Source organism: Trachinotus anak, unplaced genomic scaffold (genome assembly GCF_046630095.1).
Source record: "Trachinotus anak isolate AG129_WGS33_773 ecotype Australia unplaced genomic scaffold, CSIRO_AGI_Tana_v1 ptg000019l, whole genome shotgun sequence".
NCBI lineage: Eukaryota > Metazoa > Chordata > Actinopteri > Carangiformes > Carangidae > Trachinotus > Trachinotus anak.
Genome location: NW_027273870.1, coordinates 25,758,532 through 25,779,808, shown reverse-complemented (window position 1 = coordinate 25,779,808; position 21,277 = coordinate 25,758,532). Strand labels below are relative to the sequence as shown.

General features: G+C 39.3%; 2 protein-coding genes and 1 long non-coding RNA gene across 5 annotated transcripts in view; 1 reads left to right on the top strand and 2 right to left on the bottom strand.

Moving 5' to 3' along the window:
* ncf4 (neutrophil cytosolic factor 4) overlaps window positions 1-8,200 on the bottom strand; it is a 29,880-nt gene extending 21,680 nt beyond the window's left edge. The window contains exons 1-3 of the mRNA XM_071503446.1: window positions 7,928-8,200; window positions 7,211-7,295; window positions 6,958-7,117 (exon numbers count right to left, since the gene is read on the bottom strand). Of these exons, the coding sequence (XP_071359547.1) occupies window positions 6,958-7,117; window positions 7,211-7,295; window positions 7,928-7,959 (277 nt within the window). The 5' untranslated portion in view covers window positions 7,960-8,200. The remainder of the gene's footprint in view (window positions 1-6,957; window positions 7,118-7,210; window positions 7,296-7,927) is intronic.
* LOC139635896 (parvalbumin-7-like) overlaps window positions 1-21,277 on the top strand; it is a 35,788-nt gene that overhangs the window by 13,017 nt on the left and 1,494 nt on the right. Inside the window, exons 1-3 of one of the 3 annotated variants that reach the window (XM_071503450.1) lie at window positions 11,465-11,752; window positions 20,623-20,691; window positions 21,038-21,167. In XM_071503450.1, the coding sequence (XP_071359551.1) occupies window positions 20,631-20,691; window positions 21,038-21,167 (191 nt within the window). In that variant the 5' untranslated portion in view covers window positions 11,465-11,752; window positions 20,623-20,630. Of the gene's footprint in view, window positions 1-11,464; window positions 11,753-17,738; window positions 17,837-20,622; window positions 20,692-21,037; window positions 21,168-21,277 lie in introns of those variants that run through there. The other 2 variants (XM_071503449.1, XM_071503448.1) reach the window with 2 other exon arrangements.
* On the bottom strand, window positions 17,713-21,128 carry LOC139635897 (uncharacterized). Its single transcript, XR_011694306.1, has 3 exons — window positions 20,998-21,128; window positions 20,586-20,739; window positions 17,713-17,842 (listed from the first exon to the last, which is right to left on the bottom strand). It is a non-coding gene; the product is annotated as an uncharacterized lncRNA (long non-coding RNA).

Here is a 21,277-nt window from a genome sequence, read left to right as displayed (position 1 = left end):
TAGGACCAGGCGAACAGATGTTTTTCAAAGTAGAAAATAAGATTGCTACTCAGTTTACGGAAATTTAAAGGTAACGTGCAGAGTTTTTGACACGTCATGAAGGCAACGCAACATACATTTGACTGAGCCGATTGATGATCGCTGTAATGCGCATAGAAGCTTAGCAATGAGGCAACAAAGGGACTGATGAATAAATCTGCTGGCAAACAAACATGGGCGCACAATTTCAAATATTAAAGAAAAAATCTGCTCTGCAAACATTTTATGAGAAAGGAAAAGCATTCGACACATCGCCTTTAAGAATATAAACAATATGTTCTGGTGAGTCAAACTAAATGTAGACTTTTATTTACAGAAAAACTCCACAGGCCACCCTTAAATCATAATCTCATTTATTCTGCTTTTGCTGTTTTCCAACAGTTTTGTATTTCTTAGAAAGCACTTTGTAAAACCCAATCCGACAAAAACATTGCCGTGCACAGACTGCGTGGGCTCTCTGCAACCATCTCAACTATCTAAATTATGCATAATCTGATGCGTCAGTAGATCTTATTTTATCTGTATTTGTGATGGTTGGAAGGACAATGAACGTGAATTTCATGAGTGATTACTTTGACAATGATGATAACCAGTGATAGTTTTCAGGTACACGTGTGATGATTTATTGAATTATTGACACTGAATGTTAGAGCAGGTTAAGAGTTGTTAGAGGACCTCACCAGTGAGAGTCAATGAAATTGCACTTTATCTTTGTTGTTATTTTCATTCAGAGCTTGTTTGAGTAGACAGAGGCATTCTCATGCAAACAGCTGATGAAGGCTGTGTTGGCAGGAGTGTAACTCCATGTGACTGTGTTTTTTTAAAGTGAGATTCATAAAATAGAACCATGTATATGCATTTCTTTATAAATATGATGAAAAGAGTGCATATGTAAACTTGTAGTCTTGCATCAACCAATTAATGCATCTGGCCCTGGTGTTGGTTCACTTGTTAAATTTCTACAAAATTACGCTGTATCACAGCAGTATGTGTAGTTATTTTGACATATTTGAAGTTGAAGTCACTTTTATTTTTCCCTAACTATACAGATACTCTAGTTGGATACTTCAGAAAAAATATCTTTCTTGAAACACATTACGATTCATCCTCAATATCACACCAAGTCCAGTCAAAAATGAAGAGGTCCGGCTCAGACTCTTAACGCTCTAAATCAGGGCCCTCAACAATTCATCCAAGGCCATCTAACACTGCTGTTAAATCAAATTTAGCACAGTCTTAATGACCCTAAGCCACAATATTCAGCCCTCTCTCTTCTCTCAATTTCTCTCACCTCATTCACTCTTGAGCACGATAACTCACTCAATCACTCGCAGACACAAATTCACTCATTTACTTACTTATTGATGAATCACTCACTCACCTCTCCATCTCTCCTCACTGAATAAATGTCCTTTTGACCTTGTACCTATTACATAATAGTTTCTATTTTTGGTTTCTATTGTGAGATCTGTAATGAATTTAACCCAGACAATATTCATGTGACTGAATTCATGTGATCAGATCAAGAAAACATAAAATAGAAAGATGGAAATTAGAGATTACAAGACAGTAAGTAACAAACATGTGAGTCTGGTATTAAAATATTCTCCATTATGTAGTTCTCATTAATCAAAACTGCTCAAATTTGACCAAACAGACCTACATCCTTTTCAATTATTTTTTTTCTCCTCCCACCCATCACCCATCCCCCCCTCTGTCTTCCTCCTCCCCCCCTCGTCTTTCTTATTCCCTTTCCATCCTGATGAGATCTGGCACTGCAATTAAACCCATCAGATCTAATATTATCCAGCAGACTCCTCAGTGGCAGATGCTAAATCAGAGTTTGTTGGAAAGTAGAACTTTCCCAATATAGCAAGTGACAATGAGAGATACAGCCTTTCGTCCAATGAAGAATCTATGTTCAAAATTTCACAGTAGAGGCTTTGATGCTTCAGTGTGTGAAATCAAATGTCTGACTGAAATTAATATCAAGCTCTATAATATCTAAACTATGAAAAAAAAAACAATGTCAGATACTACACATGTAATAATGGTGCATCAAAATATAAAAAAGAGAGAAATACATGAAAACTGTGGTGTTAGTGATACATCGATTGGAAGATTTTAGGTAAATTCATTGGTAACCTATGACATAACCTCTAAATGATAAGGTTGTTTAGTTGTTTTTTGTTGTCACAGATACATTTTGATGTGGACAAACAATGGACTTACAATCTTTTAACAGCCATTTTAACTTTCAAACCCATTTCTGCTGAAAGTAGCACAAACACGTTTTGAACCCCGACTCTGCCAGTGCTCTAAGCAGCTTAAAGCAAATGCTAAAATAAAAGAATCATTTGTGTCTGTTACCCCCTGCCTGGCACGTAACAGTGATACAGTAAACATCAAAGGGAGGGAGAGACACTTTGGGCAGGACAGAGAGCAGCAGAGAAAAGAGTCAGGAGATCAGAGAACAGCAGAGGCCTTGTTTTAATGGGTCGGATCGAATCCAGCTCTGGCAGAGCTGCAGCCTTAAGCAACACCACAGGTGCAACATGAAGATAAGACAGATGAGGCTGCTCTGAAAATGTAACTCTAGAACAGACAAAATCTACTATTGTCCATCTACTACTGTCCACTGGTTCCTAATGTGAGGTTAATGAATCCCAACTCGGGGGTTCATGAGGGGACTACAGACTTTGGTGATCCCTGACTGTTCCTCCAGAGCCACCAGCAGATCAGAGCATAACATCTACTAGAGCCACTAGCATGGCTGTGTGTGTGTGTGTGTGTGTGTGTGTTGATGTTCTTGATATTTGGCCCCTAAACATCCAGGTTTCAGAAAATAAAAATACTTGGTTTTATAAATTAAAGTAATTTCATAAATTAAATGCATTTTAAGTTTGAATTAAAAACACAATCAACTTTTTTTTACTGTATCTGTAACATGACTAATTAATGAGATGCAGCATATAACTTATACATGTGGGATTAAACATTAAGCCAAACATGTTTCATTTGTTAAACAAGATTCATAAGTTGATAGCTCAACTGAAGCCCGAATAGAAAGAGAAATAAATCTATCTGTGATTTCAGTGTGATTACAGTGCAGCTTGACTCTTTACACAAACACAGACACACACACATACACACCTCATCTCTCCCACATCAGTGGTCTGAGCCACCCATTCAATTTATTGGTGCAGATGTTGGTTTCCAGGCTCCAATAATCAATACTGACACTGATGCTGGCTCCCAGACAGATGGACTTATGGGAAAACAATGAGCTGCAGAATAAAACTGGAGCCACCGAGCAGATGAGGACAAGAGGACAAACACAGACACACAGCAGCACAGCCAGTGACTTAAAGTCTGAATAATGAAGATCTTGCATGTACAGTCTTCGTGACTTACACTCTACCTTCATGTAGAAGATTTCATGTTCCGCAGACTGAGAAAGAAACCTTAAAAAACACTGAATACATTTAAAATGGTATGGTGGTCATGCTAAAACAGGTGCAAGATGCATCCATGCAGCTCTGCTTCACCGCCACTCAGACAAACTGTTGTAGGATTACTGAATTTACTGAATATGTGAAGTGAGGTTTAAATGGCACTCTCCAGTCTCTGACTGGTTATTACACTCAGTGCCTTTTTGTAATTTAAAGTTTCAGTTTGATTGTGGTCGGTCCAGACACTTCCTCCTACCACTTTATCTTTAACAACAGCTAACTTGTATGAGCCAATGACTTTTCTCCCCTGGACCTTAGACATGTTCTGTTGGTTGAATTTCTTCATTCTTATTTCTCTTTGTGCAACTCAACTCTGTGTCATCTTACAACTTTATACTTTGCTGCAGTTCCCAGTAAGAAGTGAGAGACATTACCTGTGGGTATCAGTGTTTGCAATCTTTAGGCATCGCTGTAGCTCGATCAGAGTCCTTAGACAATGAGCATGATTCAGAGTTGAATCATAAGTCAAAAGTTATGACTGTGAATGGGAGCTGTAACAAAGCAGTCACACTGGAGTTAGCCCCATGCTGCTTTGCATTATGTTGGACAGCTGCTCTGCTGTTGGAAATACTACCGCTGCTGTAAGATGGTTCGTAATGCAGAAGAGGAGGTTCACTAATCGCAAACGCCTCAGTTAAGAGGCGTTCCAGGCTGAGAGGAGATCCAGGGGGCAAAAGTGGACACAATGGAGGGTTTACATCCACCAGTTGTGGGGATAGACTGTCAGTGGTTACTGCGCATAAAGACATTTGGGTTCTCTAGTCATTCTGTTGCCATCATGTTTCCCCTTCAACCTTCATCCTTCAACATGACTGTTTTTCTTACTGTTTGAATGCCCTGTGGTATTCATCTGTCCTTGTATGCATCTGCTCTTCTCTGACTATTCTGAATGTCAGTCACTGTGGATTATTCTCACTTATTACAGTCTTCTGATACAAGGTTTTAAAACAACCTTGTAGGATATATTTTTCAATGACTACAAGAGTTTTACTCCAAAAAGCTTTGACCGTACAAGGAGACAGATTCACTGAGTTTCACAGAAGTCTGTTTATGAATCTGTAAAGATGTTAAAACTTACTCATTATACAACAGATTAAACTAAACAATTGTTATTCAGTTTATTAACTATTTTGATGTTACTCTTCAGATTGCAAATATCTCACTGGGGAACCAGGGTTGCAACTTAGCATTTTCAGTGCTTAAGCTTCACATTATTATGCACCAACATGTGCCTAAAATATCCCGTCACTATGCCCTTGTGGCTTGAATAGAATTGGATTTATGGGTAAGTAAGTTCACACCAAACTTGAGCTAAACTGTAATCAAATCTGTAAGTGCTACAACAGTAATTATATTATTAAACTGATTTTATTCAAAACGAATGCGTTTTTTAATTATCAAGCAAACCCATCATGCCTAAATCCTCTGAATACTACAAAACCAGAGGTATGTAACTTTGATTTAAGATATCTGACATACAAATATGTGTCCAACACATGCAGTAGATTCAGATGCTTATAAAACCATGTTCACATGTGTTTCAGTTCTTCCAGGCACAGGGGGAAAATTCAGCCAGCTGTCACCACAAACCCAGTCTGTTCCTCTCCATATGCATGAAGCAGAGCAGAACGAGTTTTGCATCTTAAGGTGAAGGTTACAGAATGACAAGGCAGAATTTATGCAGTAAACTTGTGTTCCCGCTGTATTCAATCAGCAGCAGAGCCCCAACACAGCAAAATCACTGTCATCCCCACGAAACTGGAAATTACAGTAGCCTTGCTGACTCTACTCTATTCTCACTAAACCAAACAAAAAATACAACCATTATTATTAGAATGAATCTTTTCATTATGGTAAAGCATCTAAATTAAAACAAAAGCACTAAAACTTTGAGAGAAACACAGGAAGAGAAACAGTCCCTAACATCACAGCAATCCAACTGTAGTCAGATGTCTGTACAGACACACTCTGTGTATGTTTGTCCTCTACTAAAGTAAAAAAAAAAAAAAAACTGGATTTCCCCTTTTGCAAAGAGGCAATCACTGTCCCGGCAGAAGTCAACAGCCAGTGATGTTAGATAATCCTGCAAATATTTTTTTTTATTTTTCTACTCTCTAGTTTATTTTCTTTTCAAGCACGTTGTTGTCACTGTGCTCATTCTGGACAGAACGTTTGCTACATTATTTTGTGAGTGTTACTGCTTTGACCTTTGACCTGCCCCCTGGAGGATCACAGGCCATATTTAAGCTTTTTTAAGCTAAGTGAAAATATGACCAATAACACAGTGATTGTCACAGGGTGAATAATCCAATCTACTATTTTCAGTGTGTCACTGATGTATTTATGAATTGTGCAGCCTGCATTAGCTGTCCCAACTCAAACTATAATTTAGGATAAGGATTTGTTGCAGTGTTACAATATTATGGAAGTGCTCTATGCGTAGCATGAGACAAACTGTCAAAAGTTGACAAACAAATACACAGATAAGAATTAGAAACAGGAGAAACTCTAAACAATAACTAACTACTGCTTTAGTTACATAATTAACATACAAATAGTTTTATTGAAAATTTTGCAGTGTTGGTATCTGAACCCATCACATTCTGATAAATGACCTTTTAAACTCAGGTTAACTAAGTGACATTAGCTGCTCAGACTGAAAATGGCACCATGTTAAAACAGTGCAAGGGTTTGATGTGGTGAAGGAGTCTTGCAACATGTACCAATGAAAAATTAAATGACAACAGGAAGCTGATTGGGCAGCACAGAGTGTGATGTCATCGGTGTGGTGTTCAGTAGAATTACAGTTAGGTTCTGCTGTCTCATTGAAATAAATGAGGGGGCTGTATTTCTTCACACTGTGCTGCTGTCTGTCTGGAAACTGCTTCATGGCAGCTAACCCATCAGTGTTTAATGGACACTGATTTACCTCAGGATCGAGATATTTGCTGTTTTGAACATTTTACCTTTACTTGTTATCTGACCCAGCTGCCCTCACTGAAACCTGAGGCTGAGGTCTAAACATAAAAAACTCAGCTTACTGTAGATCCAAATCAGAACCGCCTATTTTCAGTTGTTTATTTTACTCCATCAGTTCACAGTGGGACTTGTAAGGAACATATTTAATTCAACAAATGTTTTGTTTAACCTACTGAAGCATGGCAATTCACGTTGGCAGGAAAGGAACTGCAGAAACGTGACTATACAGTTAGTTAACCTGTCATATCTGAAAAGATTCAATTCAGAGATACAGGCCATAATGTCTGCTGAGCTGTGTGCCCAAGAAACAGACATGTACTGTATTTGAACAATGTGAAATCTGACACCGTGCTGAATATTGTAGCGTGGTGTGTCTGCATGCCGCTGCAGTTATCAGTTTATCAGTGCTACAGACAGGCACACTCACCTGGAAGAGAGGGCAGGTTGCAGGTGTTAGGACCAGGCTTCTCTGGGTCTTCGGGGGAGTATCTGGACTCGAGGATCTGGTGGAGGTTGAAAAATTCTCGGTACCTCCTGTAGATCAGATACTTACTCCCTCCTTTAGTCCTCACCTCAATCACAAACCTCTGGAGGAGAAACAGAGACATGAATGAGGAATAGATTTGCAATCGACTTTAGCTGTGTAAACCAGGCTCAGTTGTGGATGATTTTAAACTCACGAAGTAGTCGATGAAGCCTTTCTTCTCCTCAATATCAGCGACGGTGGCACTGATAGGGACGTTATGAGGCAGCTGATCGAAGTCGCTGAGGAACAGAAACACATGATGGTGTTGTTTTTTACACTTCTACACCAAATACAAACTTCCAGCAGTTAAGGTTATTATAATCCAATTTTATCATGTGTTTTGCTACTGGCGATCAACTTTCAATTTATTCAGGTAATCAGTCCTCACATTAGTGTTTAGAATATGCTAAAAAGTAGATTTATAAAACACAAGTCAAGCAAATACGCCACATGCCCATCCTGTCCATCTGAGGCCACATATTTTGCATATTTGGGTTTCATCATGACATTGTTTTGTCTGCTGGAAGTCAAATGCAGGGTGTATTCCTGCATGAGTGACATCTATGACAACAGCAAAACAAACACAAAACATCCCTATTCTGCTTTGTATATAAAGCGAAGGTTCCTCAACTTGTTCCCTGCAGTGCAGAAGTGCAGGATCAAAGAAAAGGTGAACTGAGGAGTGGCCTAATAATAACCTGATACTATATTGTGATTTTCTAACTAATAGACCCATAGGTAAGAACATAACAGAGCATTGATACCTTATTACCGGTTAAAAGTGCCATAAAAGTGCGTTAAACGTCAAACAGGTGCAAAGTTATTGATAGTTGGACTTCACACTGACAGACAGTCCAGCAAACACACTCACCTTTCGTCCCGTAACTGCTGCGGCAGCGACATGATGTTACTCACAGCACTGACGGAGCACAGGCGCAGAAACTGTGGCTGTGTCGCGGAGAGAGGCGCTTCTCACTGAGGCGTCGGCGCAGGCGGAAACAGACATCAGGAAGCGAAAGTTCCCCAAAAAGACCAGAGGATGGTGCGTTCATTTGACTTGTGCCGATGTGCCGAGGTTACAGGAAGGGCGGGGAAAGTGCACGTATGATGTTAAATCAGCTGATGATCAGACACCCGCAGGTAGAGTGACTCAACCTAGGCATTTGCAGCAGTTCAGGCTGATGATGACAAAACAAAACAAAAAGTACACAAGTCAAATTATTATGTTACAGGGTCAGTTCATCCAAATGACAAAATTATGTGTCTAATATCTTTGCATGAACACAGTGTTTTTGAAACATCCTCCTCTGGAAACTCATGTGAGCAGCAGGACTTTTGTTTGTGATGCTCAAACCACTGAAAAATTGCGTTTGAAAACTTAAAAGCAACTTTAATTAACAGAAAACAAAGTCGGGGTGAGTCTCAGACCACACTGAACAGATTTCAGGGTTGTGTAACTATTATTCAGTAGATTTACACACTATCAACTATTATTATTGGTCAGCTATAGGTTATTAAAAGGTCAAAGTCAAATTTGCCTGCAAAGGTCGTACATAGCCCGTTCAGTTTGGATTCATTCGATGAGATTACTGATGTCTGTTGTTCACATCGCTGTTGGTACACGTGGCTTTTTTTTTGTTTACATGTGGTGCAGGCCGTGATTTGACAGAAGCAGCATGTGCTTTGGTGAGAGTCAAAACCACACCCATCTTCTGGAAATGTGCCACAGAAACGCTTAAACCTGACCTCCTGTCTGTCACCGATGATCATGCCTCTCTGTGTTGCTGATGCATTCAGGTGTTTGTGTTGTACAGGTAAACGAGGGTCCATATCTCTGTTGTGAGTGCGAACAGTTACTTTTGGTTTCTGTTTTATTCACAAGTTCACAGTTTAGCAGTCACACTTCCACAGCAGTCTCCTCCAGAGTGTGTGCACACCAGCGCTGCCACATGCACCACCGTAAACACCAACAAATCACTCCCACATTCAATTTGAGTGATTAGTGGAAAAATTGTGAACAGGCAAGATGGTTGTTGACTAGTGGCAGCTTCCCCCAGCCTCCTACGCTGTATCGCACAGTGCTGGATTCTTAATTTACATCACACAAACAAAAAAGCACAACTTTCCTCCAGTTCAGGTATCCAAAACACATGCAGCTAATCACAAAAGGTGTCGGTTAATTCAGATTTTCAGTTTAGTGAAAGGTGTGATCAGTCATAATGAAACTGAAACAACAGCAGCAGAATAAATAAACATACTGTAGATCTGCTTTTGATGTTTTTACAGTAAGGGATAAGGGATATGTCTGTCTTCTTCAGAGCCTTAGCTGAATGAGATATGTGAATGGGGACACATGCAGTATATAATATGTAGTATGTATGTATATTATATAGTATATAACATTAGAAATGCAAGTAGACAAGTTTGTTCACATTCTGTTAAGTTCTCCAGCAGGCTGCACAAGTTATGTGCAAGTTCAAACTTAGCATTAGCCTGGACGTGAAGTGGAGGAGTTACACTGTAAATGAACAGGTTGTTAGCTGCAGCGACGCGGAGTTGAGATATGACTTAATGTTTACACCTCCTGTGCGGAGGTGTTTAATTATTCCTTCCTAACTGTTACAGCAGCAGAGGAGTCACAAAGAGAGGAGACTGGTAACAGAAGAGCCAGAGGACATTAGTTCTCAGTATTTACTCTGGAGGCACATTGTCTGTGACAGACCACAGCCTTTACATTTATGATGACACTGAGCTGAACATGCTGTGCAACTATCATTCAGCACCATTACACATGATCTACTGTTAATATGAGGTAATAAAGGCTGAGATGTACACAGTTACTTCTTGGCTTATAGGAGGACACTAATGTGATTTGATGCTGTGTTTACGTGCAGTGGGAATTGCCACTGACATCAGAAACTTGTTCTTGACTTTGGCAGAATCTTTTCACCAGAATGGAAGATTTCCATTGACTTTTTATTATTTATATATAGTTTTATTTAGTACGTGATCACACATATTAGCCTACTTTATCTTTTCATATAAATATCTATCATGGGTCTCTTAAAATGTTTAATTTCAGTCTGATTTGGACCAAATAAACAGACCTTCAGATTTGATGCACTAGATTAAAATAATTACAGTATTACATTTAAACTTGGAGCACATCTCCTGTGATGGTCTACATCCTTTACATTTATGATGACATTGACATGTACACTTGATATGGTGATGTACAATCAAAATTACTTGGATTAGACTTGGGCACAGGTACAAAGTACAACAGAATTCATTGATAAATGATTGATGAATGATGTGCTGGATGTTGGATAGGTTGTGACTTAGTTATGTAGCAGTGGAAGAAGAGATGGTGCAACTGAACAAAGAGGCAGGTTTACTATCAAATAAACAAACTTTTCTTAGATGCTGTAACAGCTCTAATTCCACTACTTGTTTGGAGGTCAGTGCAGTAAAACATCCCCCAGCCTTACTCCCAGTCTCTCTTCTGTACTGTACTTGAAACTTTAAAATGTACAACTTTGTCTTTCTGCTTGGTACGGTCAAGTGTGAATGCAACCTTGAAGTGAACCGTTACATCTGAGTCATCATCTGAGACCCGGAGCATACAAAAGGGATGTCAGAGTATAGAAAGCAGACTGTGTGTCTCACTCACTGTTTTATCTCTGTGTTACATTGAGTACCTGCAGTCAAGAGGAGCAGATTGTAACTGGCCACAGTCTGTGGACACAACACTGACAAACTATTGCCCTATGAAGCTGTTATGGGAGATGGCTACCTTACAAATCCAACAGACAGAGAGCAGCATTAACAATTATTTGGATTTGTGTGTTAGTCAATCTAACTTTTGTTAGTCAAATATTCATTTTGCTTTTAGTTCTGTTTTGGTTTCCAACTACTCCTAAGACAAATGTCCACCTCCTTCTCTGCCAAATTGCTGTCTATGTTGTTCACCAGCTGTGTGTGTCTGCTGTTTGTAGCTGGGCAGGTCATGTACTAGAAATGGAGCTAATGAGAGCAGTGAGATTTAACGAAAACAGTAAATTTGTGAGCCGGAAAACCAAAAGAGTGATCCCAAAAGAAACAGGAAACAAGGGAAGTTAAAGTGATTTGTGATAAATCTCTGTGGATCAGTCACTACAAGCAACACCTGTCCATAAATAAAACAGATACTAAAGTTCTCTTGTTTCATCAGGTTTTACTAAACCTGATAAACGCTCCGATGAAATAATATGTCCAAATGTCAGTTTGTCTAACTCAGCTGAGTTCAGTGGCCTCAGTTGTTCATCACTGACTTCATGGCATGATTTAGGGTGTCAAACAACAACAAATAGCAGAAATCTTGAAAGAATGTTTTCATTTGAAATCAGGTTAACAAAGGCAGTTCTGACGCCTGTGACTGGAAAACATATTGATGGACTCAAATCTTCCTCTGGCTTTATCCTCTAAAGGGGCTATTTGTAAGTTTTTTGCTCTATGGCTGATGATAACTGTTGCTTGACAAGAGCTTCAGCCATCATTACAGTTACAAGACGAGAGGTTACAATCCACCGTCTAAGCAGTGCTACATCTTCAGATTTGAGGCTGCAGCAAGGCGCTATCAGAAAGCAGAAGAGAAGATGTGATAGAGACAAGGGTTAACATTGGTGTTGCTTTTCAACTCTGGAGGCAGCTCGCGGTGAGTAAAGAAATGAAGTTTGATGCTGAACTCACAGTGTTTCCTCTAGACTGGTAAGTAAACAGCTGCTAATACTAACTAATAAAGTTAATACTAACTAACCTATGGCACAATAGCAAAACTTCCAAATAACTCCTTTAAGCCGTGTTCAGGAGAAAATCTTTGTCCTCCACCTATTAAGTCAACATCAACTGTTTTCTTGGAGCGTGTGCTCACATTCTTCCTTTCCTCTCTCACTGTTTATCTCACATTGTCCATATCAATAGCGTGACATAGACACACACACACACACACACCCTTACGCAAACATGTCATGACTCAGTGCTGACCTTTCACCCCTCCTTTGTAGTTGATATTCATAAGTAAATACAGATGACCTGTTGAAATAAGGTGCATAAGGAGACGCAGTTCCAACATGAAATCTGAGGTGATTAAATCTTATAACACTAGATGTCAGCAAAGTTGTTGCTGTGTTGGAGGTGTGTGTGTGTGTGTGTGTGTGTGTGTGTGTGTGAGAGAGAAAGAGAGAGAGAGAGCAAGAAAGAGAGAGAGAATTATTATCTAATCTACATGTTTTTGAAGTCTTAAACTCAAGATGTACGCGTATTTTACTGATTGTGGTTATAATTTCTAATCAGTCATGATCCATCTGATCTGTCTTTGTGATGACAGCTCTACTTCAGACTCTCTGAACTACCATAAGCTTCAACACTGCATGGCTGCCTTTTGTTTGCTGTGTAACTACAGCACCTGAATCACTGCACCAATGACTTTGCACACAGATGGACAAAGCTGAAAGTAAAAGAGATCAAAGCAGTTACAAGCTTCACTGAGTCAAACAAGGCGCATCGAGGGCTGTTTTCACAGGGTTATGTTCACCGTGATTTTTCACCGGGATATAAAATTGTTTATATAAATGTAAGATCAAATTATTAGTAGGCACATAGATGCAGATAGAAATAACAAGAAAAGAGATGTGGCAAAAAGAGAATGTACGAGAAAACAAAAATGTGAAGGTGTGGAAAATGCATGTGTTTGTTACATAAAGACTGAGAAATGGTGTGTCAGCGGCTGTTTGTGTAAGAAAAAGACAAACAAAGAGTCCAATAGAGTGTGACGGTGCATAGAGGAGTGTGTGTGAGTGCAGCACATATTGACTCCATATCTATTTTCATGCAGCCTGAGATGAATCCTTTGAAACGCTGCTCGTATAACAGACCATCGCCAGCCATGAATTGCAAACACATTTTTCAAGGGTGTATTTATCTTCAAGGTCAGGCCAGCTGCTGGAGTCCGTTGTGACTACGTGTGTGTGTGTAAGAGAGAGAATTTGTGGATTGTGAACATGCATATGTATGAAAGATGATGTGTGTGTGTGTTTGGGCGTACTGTCGCGGTGTTTGTTTATAGTTGATTGCATGTTGGCCTTGGAATACAGCTTTGCAACAGAAGTACACTGTAAAACGTCAACTGATGAAATATAATAAGCCATTAAGTAGACAGACAAACAGGTACCAACACACACACACACACAGAAACATAAGGAGTGTGACTGACAGAAAGTTTCAACAAGCACACGGCTTGTGTTTACCCTGTTGACAGCTGGTTACCGTGGAGACAACACATGGAAAGTAGAAAGAGGAAGAGATGAACATGAATTTAGGGCTAATCTAAATACTGAGACTTTATGATGAATGTCAAAAAACTTAATTATTGTTTAGCATAGGGGTTGTAACTGTAAATGGACTCCAGCTCATACCACCAATATTAAGTTTATATACATTAAGGTCTAATTTTCTCACTGTAGAGATCGTGCTAGTCACCCTGTCACACTGCCTACTGAACAGTCAGCACAACTAACTGGAATCTACCAGGGAAATGTGGAAGATCTGGTGCCTCATTACTTAACAAGTTGGCTGCAAAACAGGCCAAACTCCCAACAACTTGGTGCATTCCTTTTGAAACTCAACATCTCCCACACACTCCCACACACACCGGCTGTAAAATTAGCACTGAATATACCACCTTAACCACTGCCTGCAGTACAGTCCTGCACATTTGGCATACAGAGGGGCTCCCACTCTACTGTACATATTGGCCTCAACTGAACTCATGAGGTTGTGCGTGGTGTTGTGTTCAAGTCACCAAATGAGCAACCAAACTGAGGACCGCAAACTCCTTCATGTCCAAACATGAGATCATTTCTGAACAGCAGTGGACAAGTTACTTGAATATATTATACTCATTACATATTAGTTGTGGAGAAAGTAGTTAAATTACTTTACTAATTACTCAACACCAGAAGTAAATGCATTACAAAAGTAGTTACATTACATGTTTCACTACTTTTGTTACAGCAGCGAAGGTTTTTTTTTTCTTATAAACAACTTCAAAGCCTCCAAACCCACACGTCACATCTTCTGTCACAGCACTTCAGTAGTCCCTGCGGGGTTCACACACCCTCTGACTCACCAGGTGATTCCTGAATGTAGGTTTGGCTGTGGCTAACACTGGAAAGCCAGATAAGGACACTCAACACACTGGAGTCACATGGAGTTGAACAGACTGCCTTCCAACACCTCCAGCCTCCATATTTTTCAACGAAATTAACCTTTCTTTAGAATCATTGAGTCATGTTCAAACTCGTGATATTCTACATTTCCAACAAGCCTCCTGTCAGTACAGTCACTGGGTTCCCCCATGTTTTTTTTTACTGCTAATATCTGCTAATCTTTGGGAGAGAAGACAAGGGATACCCCAGTGATACCAATACTACACAAACACAAACAAACACAAACACACACACACACACACACACACACAGCTTGTATCTATTCTCACTTTGTATTTTCAAGTCTGTGGAGCACTCTACATATCTAACATGTTTACATGTTTTATTTGTCTTTTCATTTTCTCTTTTTATGTTCATTTTACACTGATATTTTGGTTATTAAACAGTTTTTATATCTGTTTACAACTACACTTAAAGATAAAATAATTATAAGCAACAACACAGTTTCTGATTCTCAGTCCCACAGTCTGCCATTTGTCTAGTCTGTTCTCTCTAATGTTAAAAACATTGTTACTCCTTGTTTAGCCCATTAATATTCTCTGACTGTCTCCAGGCTTGTCCTTAATAAACTCTTGGTTCACCTCGTCATTTATTGCAGCATTTCATTTACATTAATCCATCCATGTGTGTTTCTGCATCTCTCTATCTTTCTCCATGGACCCACTCTCCCCATTACAAATCCCCTCCCTCCTTCATCCTTCTACAATGCTGGAAAGTTCTGATGAGGGGTAATTCAATAGGAAGGAGAGAGTCAGACAGTCTTAGGACAGGGCACTGTGAGAACAGAGGGTCAGCTCAGGACATAAAGAGACAGAGACAAGCATTTATTTTGCTTTTTTATTCTGTGCACATTTGAAAAACACAGACCCAGACCTATATGGCGGGTATACTGTCTCTGAAATGTAGTTTACTTGTTATCCTTTTCTCCCACTAAGAAAGGAGTATGTGGCAATACTTTACAGTACATGCAGTATGTGAAATGGTTAACTATGGGCAGGCAGGGGAAAAAGTAGGTTTGGCTTCAGGGCAAGTGACAATGGATGTTTTAGAGCTTTAAATGCTTAAACTAGGCTGTGACTTTTTTTGTCTTTATGAGCAACCACATGTGGTAATAAGAATAAAAACTGCTCTCTCTAAGGAGCAAAGGCAGAAATCTCATGACAGTTATATTTAAATAGTTATAGCAGTGGGTGGACAAATGCTCTGATTTTGACTGGACACCATGGTTCACATCACGTCTCCTAACAGTCAACATTGATTGATTTTAGGCATGACCACATTCTTGCCTTAATCTAACCAAATTTTTTTTTAGTTTTAACTGAACCACAGAGGTGTCAGGTGCTCAGGAAACATTCAGCACTGGCAAACAACCTATTTTGTCATTTCAGTTTCAGGGCTTGTTATGAAAGTCTGAGGGGAGCCATTCTTGACAACAGCAAGCTCATTTTTCTGTTTCCAATGGGGAGACATTAGCAGATTTTCAAAGACTTTTATTGCTGAAATATTGTTTAAATGTTTGCAGTTGACATGTCAGTAATAAAACAGTGATAACACGCCATTAGCTAAATGTGTCGCAGGATTTCAAGTGCACACTTACACACAAAATTTCCAGGTAAGCGCGATCCAGACAAATGTTTGATGTTGAATTATGGCAAGTGAAGGTCTTCAGGTTAAAAACATAAAAAGCGGAAACAGCCAATACTAACTTAAAGGTGTTAAATAACAAACCGCACTCAAACAAGTCTACTTTGATGTATAAAAGACCCCATGACCCTTTGTCTAAATGGCTGCAGCTTTCTAACAGCTGAAGTGGCTCTTTCTTTGTCTCTCATACATGCACCAATCATAAATTAATTCATCTATTGGCCTTGACTAACTGGGAAAAAGATGATTCACCAGCTCACTTAACAAGATAAGCAAATGAAAGGCAGAAAACAAAGAAAGGAGAGTCAGACAGAGACACACAAGCTGTCAGGGCCTTATAGGATAGAGATTAATAGGTGATAAAGATGGAGGCAGGAGCAGATATGGAGGCAGAGGAAGAGGAGCAAATTTGTTCTTAGATCATGGAGAGGGGAAAGTGGAAGGGGAGGAGGCATGAAGTAGAAATTAGGAAAGGGGTAAGATGGAAGGAGATATACAGAAAATAAGTTACAAGGAAGTTAGAGGTTGTTTGGGGTGAAAGAGAGATGGGTACATACAAGTTCAGCGAGGCTTTCTCTCTGAGGAGTCAGAGACCCAGGCCTGGCAGTGAAAGTGCCTTGTTCCTCTGCAGTCCGGGGCTTTACAAGTTCAAGTTCAACATATTTGCGAGAAAGAAATCTGACTTTTTTTAGAAGTAGGGCTGAAGTGCAGGCTCAATTGTCAATTGTCAAAAGTTTGATGAGTGTGTTAGGATTTTGGTAAGTAAGTAAGTAAAGTTTATTTATATAGCAACTTTCACAGATTTAAAAAAAATCACCAAGTGCTTTACATCATAAAGAAAAATACAAAAGTTCAAGACAAAGGACAATAAAGAGCAATACAGTATATAAAAAGCAATAAAATAAAATGGAGAAGGTATTCAGACAAAGTAATCCCAAATGACCTACGGGGTCATTTTTTATGGAAGGACAGTCTCTCTTGTATAGTTGTTAAGGCATGTGTATTATCAAACTGTTGTTTGTTTATATGTCCAGCAGCACAAAGCAATAGATTCCATTTGGAGTCATATTTGTACTGCAAGTCCAATATTTACTCTCCTATTAGCTCTGTTTTGTCTGCTGCACAACTCATATACAGAGGGTTTAGCAGAGCTTTTTGAATGTGGCCATAGAACCAAAAAACGTGCTTAAAGACACTAAAACGCAAATATTTTCAGTCTCTTTTTCGTTAATACATTGGCAGGAAGGGTGCTGTAAGGCTGCAACGACAGCACAACACTGTCAAACTCATTTCGGTGGTTCCCTTTATCTTACACCACCCATCTTCAAACTTTTTTTCAAAGTGGCATCCGTGCCAGTGGGAAGACAAAGGTGTCGTGAGGATTACAGAATAAATCAAAGCAGATAAGAGTAAAAAGAACGGGTGTGCTTCAAAACAAAAGAAAAAGAGGGTCACGCAGGCAAAGAGAGAAGACCCGGGTGGAGATAAGGATTGAGGGCACTCAGATAGAGTGGTATTATTAATAGGTCTGTGTGCGATTTGTTAGTGCTGCATAGAAAGTGATCACACTCCAGGGCCAACGGTGTGTGTGCGTCATGTCTTGACAACCCCCCCACTCCCTCACCCCCCCCACCTTTCTCAAAATAGAGAGAATACTGAGAGGTGGGGATGTGGTGGGTGAGTCGGGGGTATATGGGGTAAGTGTGTATGTGTTTTGAAGCGGCTATAAAAGTCTTATTGTGTCCTCCCTCCCAACTTGTTCAGCTTACCTCCATCTCCAAGCCTTCTCTCTACGCCATTCTCTCTCCATCACTTCCTCCTGTCCTTGGTCTCTCCTCTCAGGTGCATTCATCCCCTCCTTCATTCAGGTAAGACTGAAAAGAAATATGAAATATTGCAGCAGAGAGTAGTTGTGAAAAAGGCACAGAATACAGTTAGGTCTTTCAGGTGCTTTGGTCGATAGCAAGAACAAGTTCTAGGCCACTGTGAACAGAGAAGTGAAATACATTTCATGATTTCTGGGGATGAATGAATGAATGGCAGTTGAACTAAATACCTTTGTTAGTTGTATAAATACTTAACCCAGAGTGCATCATGGATGTAAAATGGTGTAATAAATGCAAATATTGAGGCATATATCAAAATGAATAAAACATTATATCGCCATTTACACTTGTTTGATTTAGACTTCTTTAATTCCCAATAAACCTAATCTTAAAGAAATGTGGAAATGAAAGTCTGCACCAGCAATAATAACCCATGTAAATACAGCATCAAAATGAATGCAACCCCTTCCAAGGTCATCAACAGTAGAGGCTAAACATCTTTCTGCTATTACTTTATTATTATTTCCCGGGTTCTGTTTTTTGAAGAATTTGGTGTCTTTTATGTCTCTATAAATATATTTGCTGTTGAGCTTGTATTTTTTTTTTAATACAGGCAGTAGCCTGTATTAAATAAAATGTAATGTTAGGAGTGGTTGTTGTTCTAGTGGGTGTTTTCTTGGCCCTTAAGTCACTGTGAACAGGTACCGTGGCACAGTCACCATGACTTTAAGTACAGTAGTTTAGTATTGCATAGATGTGTTTCATTTTTCATTGTTACTATTTGACTGGGCCCCTCTTTAAGAAATGGACCCAGATGCTCAATGAGACTACCTGTTTTAATAAAATATACCCAATAATAAGTAATACATCAGCTGTGCCTCATGACTCATTCCTGACTGTTCTGTTACCAGAATTTCAAATTTTAACTATCTTTTGTGCTATAGGGCATTATAGCTTTTCTGTTCTCAGACAATGTTGACTTACTCTTCAAAGTATGAAACTTCTGCCTCCTTCAGGAAAAAGGCTGACAGGGAGAGCAGAAGTGAAGCTACTTTGCAGAGGAAACTCAGGTTTAATATGCAGCTTGTGGAGTTTATTTATAACCCACTAACAGGCAAAAACTGACTTTCAATCTCTGTCGTCTGATGAATAGACATGCTATGATGCTGAAATATAACCTCAGTTATCCATCACAGTGGCCTTATTTTTTCACTGCAGGACAAGATAGTAGTGTCATTGTGTCTGCATTGCTGTTTTTATACTACTTATACACTGAGAAAAAGGTACATTTTCTCTAACCACAGTTATCAACTACAAATCTCACAGTCAAAGATGTCGTGAAAAAACTTGTGTACTTTGCGTTAGGCTGAAGGTTATGTTGTCAGTCATAATAATGCCATGACTGAGAAGCATATGTCATTTTGTCTGTGGATTTTCACCACTATGTTAACAACACTGACAGGATATTTAGATCCAGAGCAACTTGCCAGACTGGTTTATTGTCAAGACAAAGATATTAGGTATCTAAACAACCTTTCTGCCAAAGGTTGACATCCAGGCTGTCTATTTGTAAGACATTATCTCATAGATGGATAAAAAAAAGTTTGCACATCTCAAATCATTTCAAAAATCACAAATAGATGCTCGCTAATTGGCTTTCACCGCCAAAAGTCAGACACATACCAGGTGGAGAGAAAGTTGAGAAGTAGGAGATTAGACAGACAAGAATCAGATGACTATGTATCTCTGTTTTTATGTCCCTCTGTCCTTCAGTGAGGGAAGGTAAGTATTTTACTGGGGTCAAGACAGCACAACCTGCAGAGGGACTATCGAAACTACTCCCTTGGGGCTCTGCAAGTCTCATGTCCTGCAAGGCTCTATGTGGCATGAGAAACACATTTACAGACACACAAACACACACTCTCACAAAGATAACGAACACATATGAGCTCAGTTCTATTACACACTAACACATTTTTCAAACATCTGTCTTGACAGATTGACACTTGTTCCCAGTGCGTTAAACTATTTAACAAGGAGCCCGATAGCCTTCAGCTCCGTTCTGACACCTACAGGCTGCTGGAGAATACTGCAACCACGGCAACCTATTCAGGTGTTTAACCTTTGGGGAAACATGACTTAGTAGCTCTAAAACATCCAGCTTTACATTCATGCTACTAACATAGGCCAGCTCTGTCAGCTCTTCTCTGTATTTCCGATACAGTGCCAGCATCTTGTGTCCATGTATCAATAAGACCCTATATTTGTCAGACAGAGTGATGCAAGGTGGCCAAGAGAAAAGATTAAAATCATGTGGTTACAAAAACTTAAAGAGTTTAATAATGATAGACAGAATTCACAATTAAAGTAAATGATTTGTGCAGTTGTGTGTGTATAGCAGGCATATAAAAGGTGAATGGTTAGATGGTATGATTGTGTGTGCAGTTGAGGTATATGTTTGTATAGTCCCTTATTGTATGGCAGACTGTATTTATGCCCACATTTTAAATTCTAATCTATGGCTCCTTGTCAAGTTCTCTTCACTAAGAACATCTTTCCAATGCCTTAATGCATTTCTAATTCTGTCAGGTCCATCAGGGTCAAAATCCTCTTCGTGTACATCTGTGTGTATGTCATCTCCAACTAAACAGAATATATTAATTTCCTATAAGCCTTTCCTTCAGTATGTCAAGGCCAAAACATAATGGTTTAAAGCTTTTGTGCCAAATCCTCCACTCTTTTGCTCTCACTTCTGCACTCATTTCCTAGACAGTGTTCTCTCATTTCTTACATTGTACCTTTTATGTCCTCACTCTCTTTCTCTGCAGCTGACAAAATGCCGATGACAGATCTGTTGAAAGCTGAGGAGATCAAGAAAGCTCTTGATGCCTTCGCAGGTCTGTAACCATTGTGGAGTCAACATGGTATTCTCAGCTGAAACAGACCTACAAAGTTCTAGGAGTTAGCTATGGATACTGACAGTCAGTAGATCTACAAACATTTTTATCTTTTCAATCCACATAAACACTGCTACTGTGAAATAAAAAAAACAAAACAAAACTATATCCTACTCTGTATATGCAGTACTAATTTAATCCACAGCTGACCGTTTGGGCTTATCATAACAATTTCAATTTCCAAAACATTTCAAACTGGTTAACATAAAGGTAGAAGTTAGAGCTGTCTGATGATTCTGTCTGTACCTTTTGTCTTTTGTTGTTCTTTTTGTCTTGCCTTTTGAAGCAGAAACATTCGATCCTAAAAAGTTCTTTGAAATGGTGGGAATGAAGGCCATGTCAGCCGAAAATGTCAAGAAGGTCTTCCAGGTTCTGGATGTGGATGGTAGCGGATTCATAGAGGAGGAAGAGCTCAAGTGAGAGACTCACACACACCCAGAAATAAACAAACACACAAAAAGAAGGCTAGCCCACTCCATGTATACTGTATAAAGTGTATGTCCTGCACACTGTCATAAGTTCATTT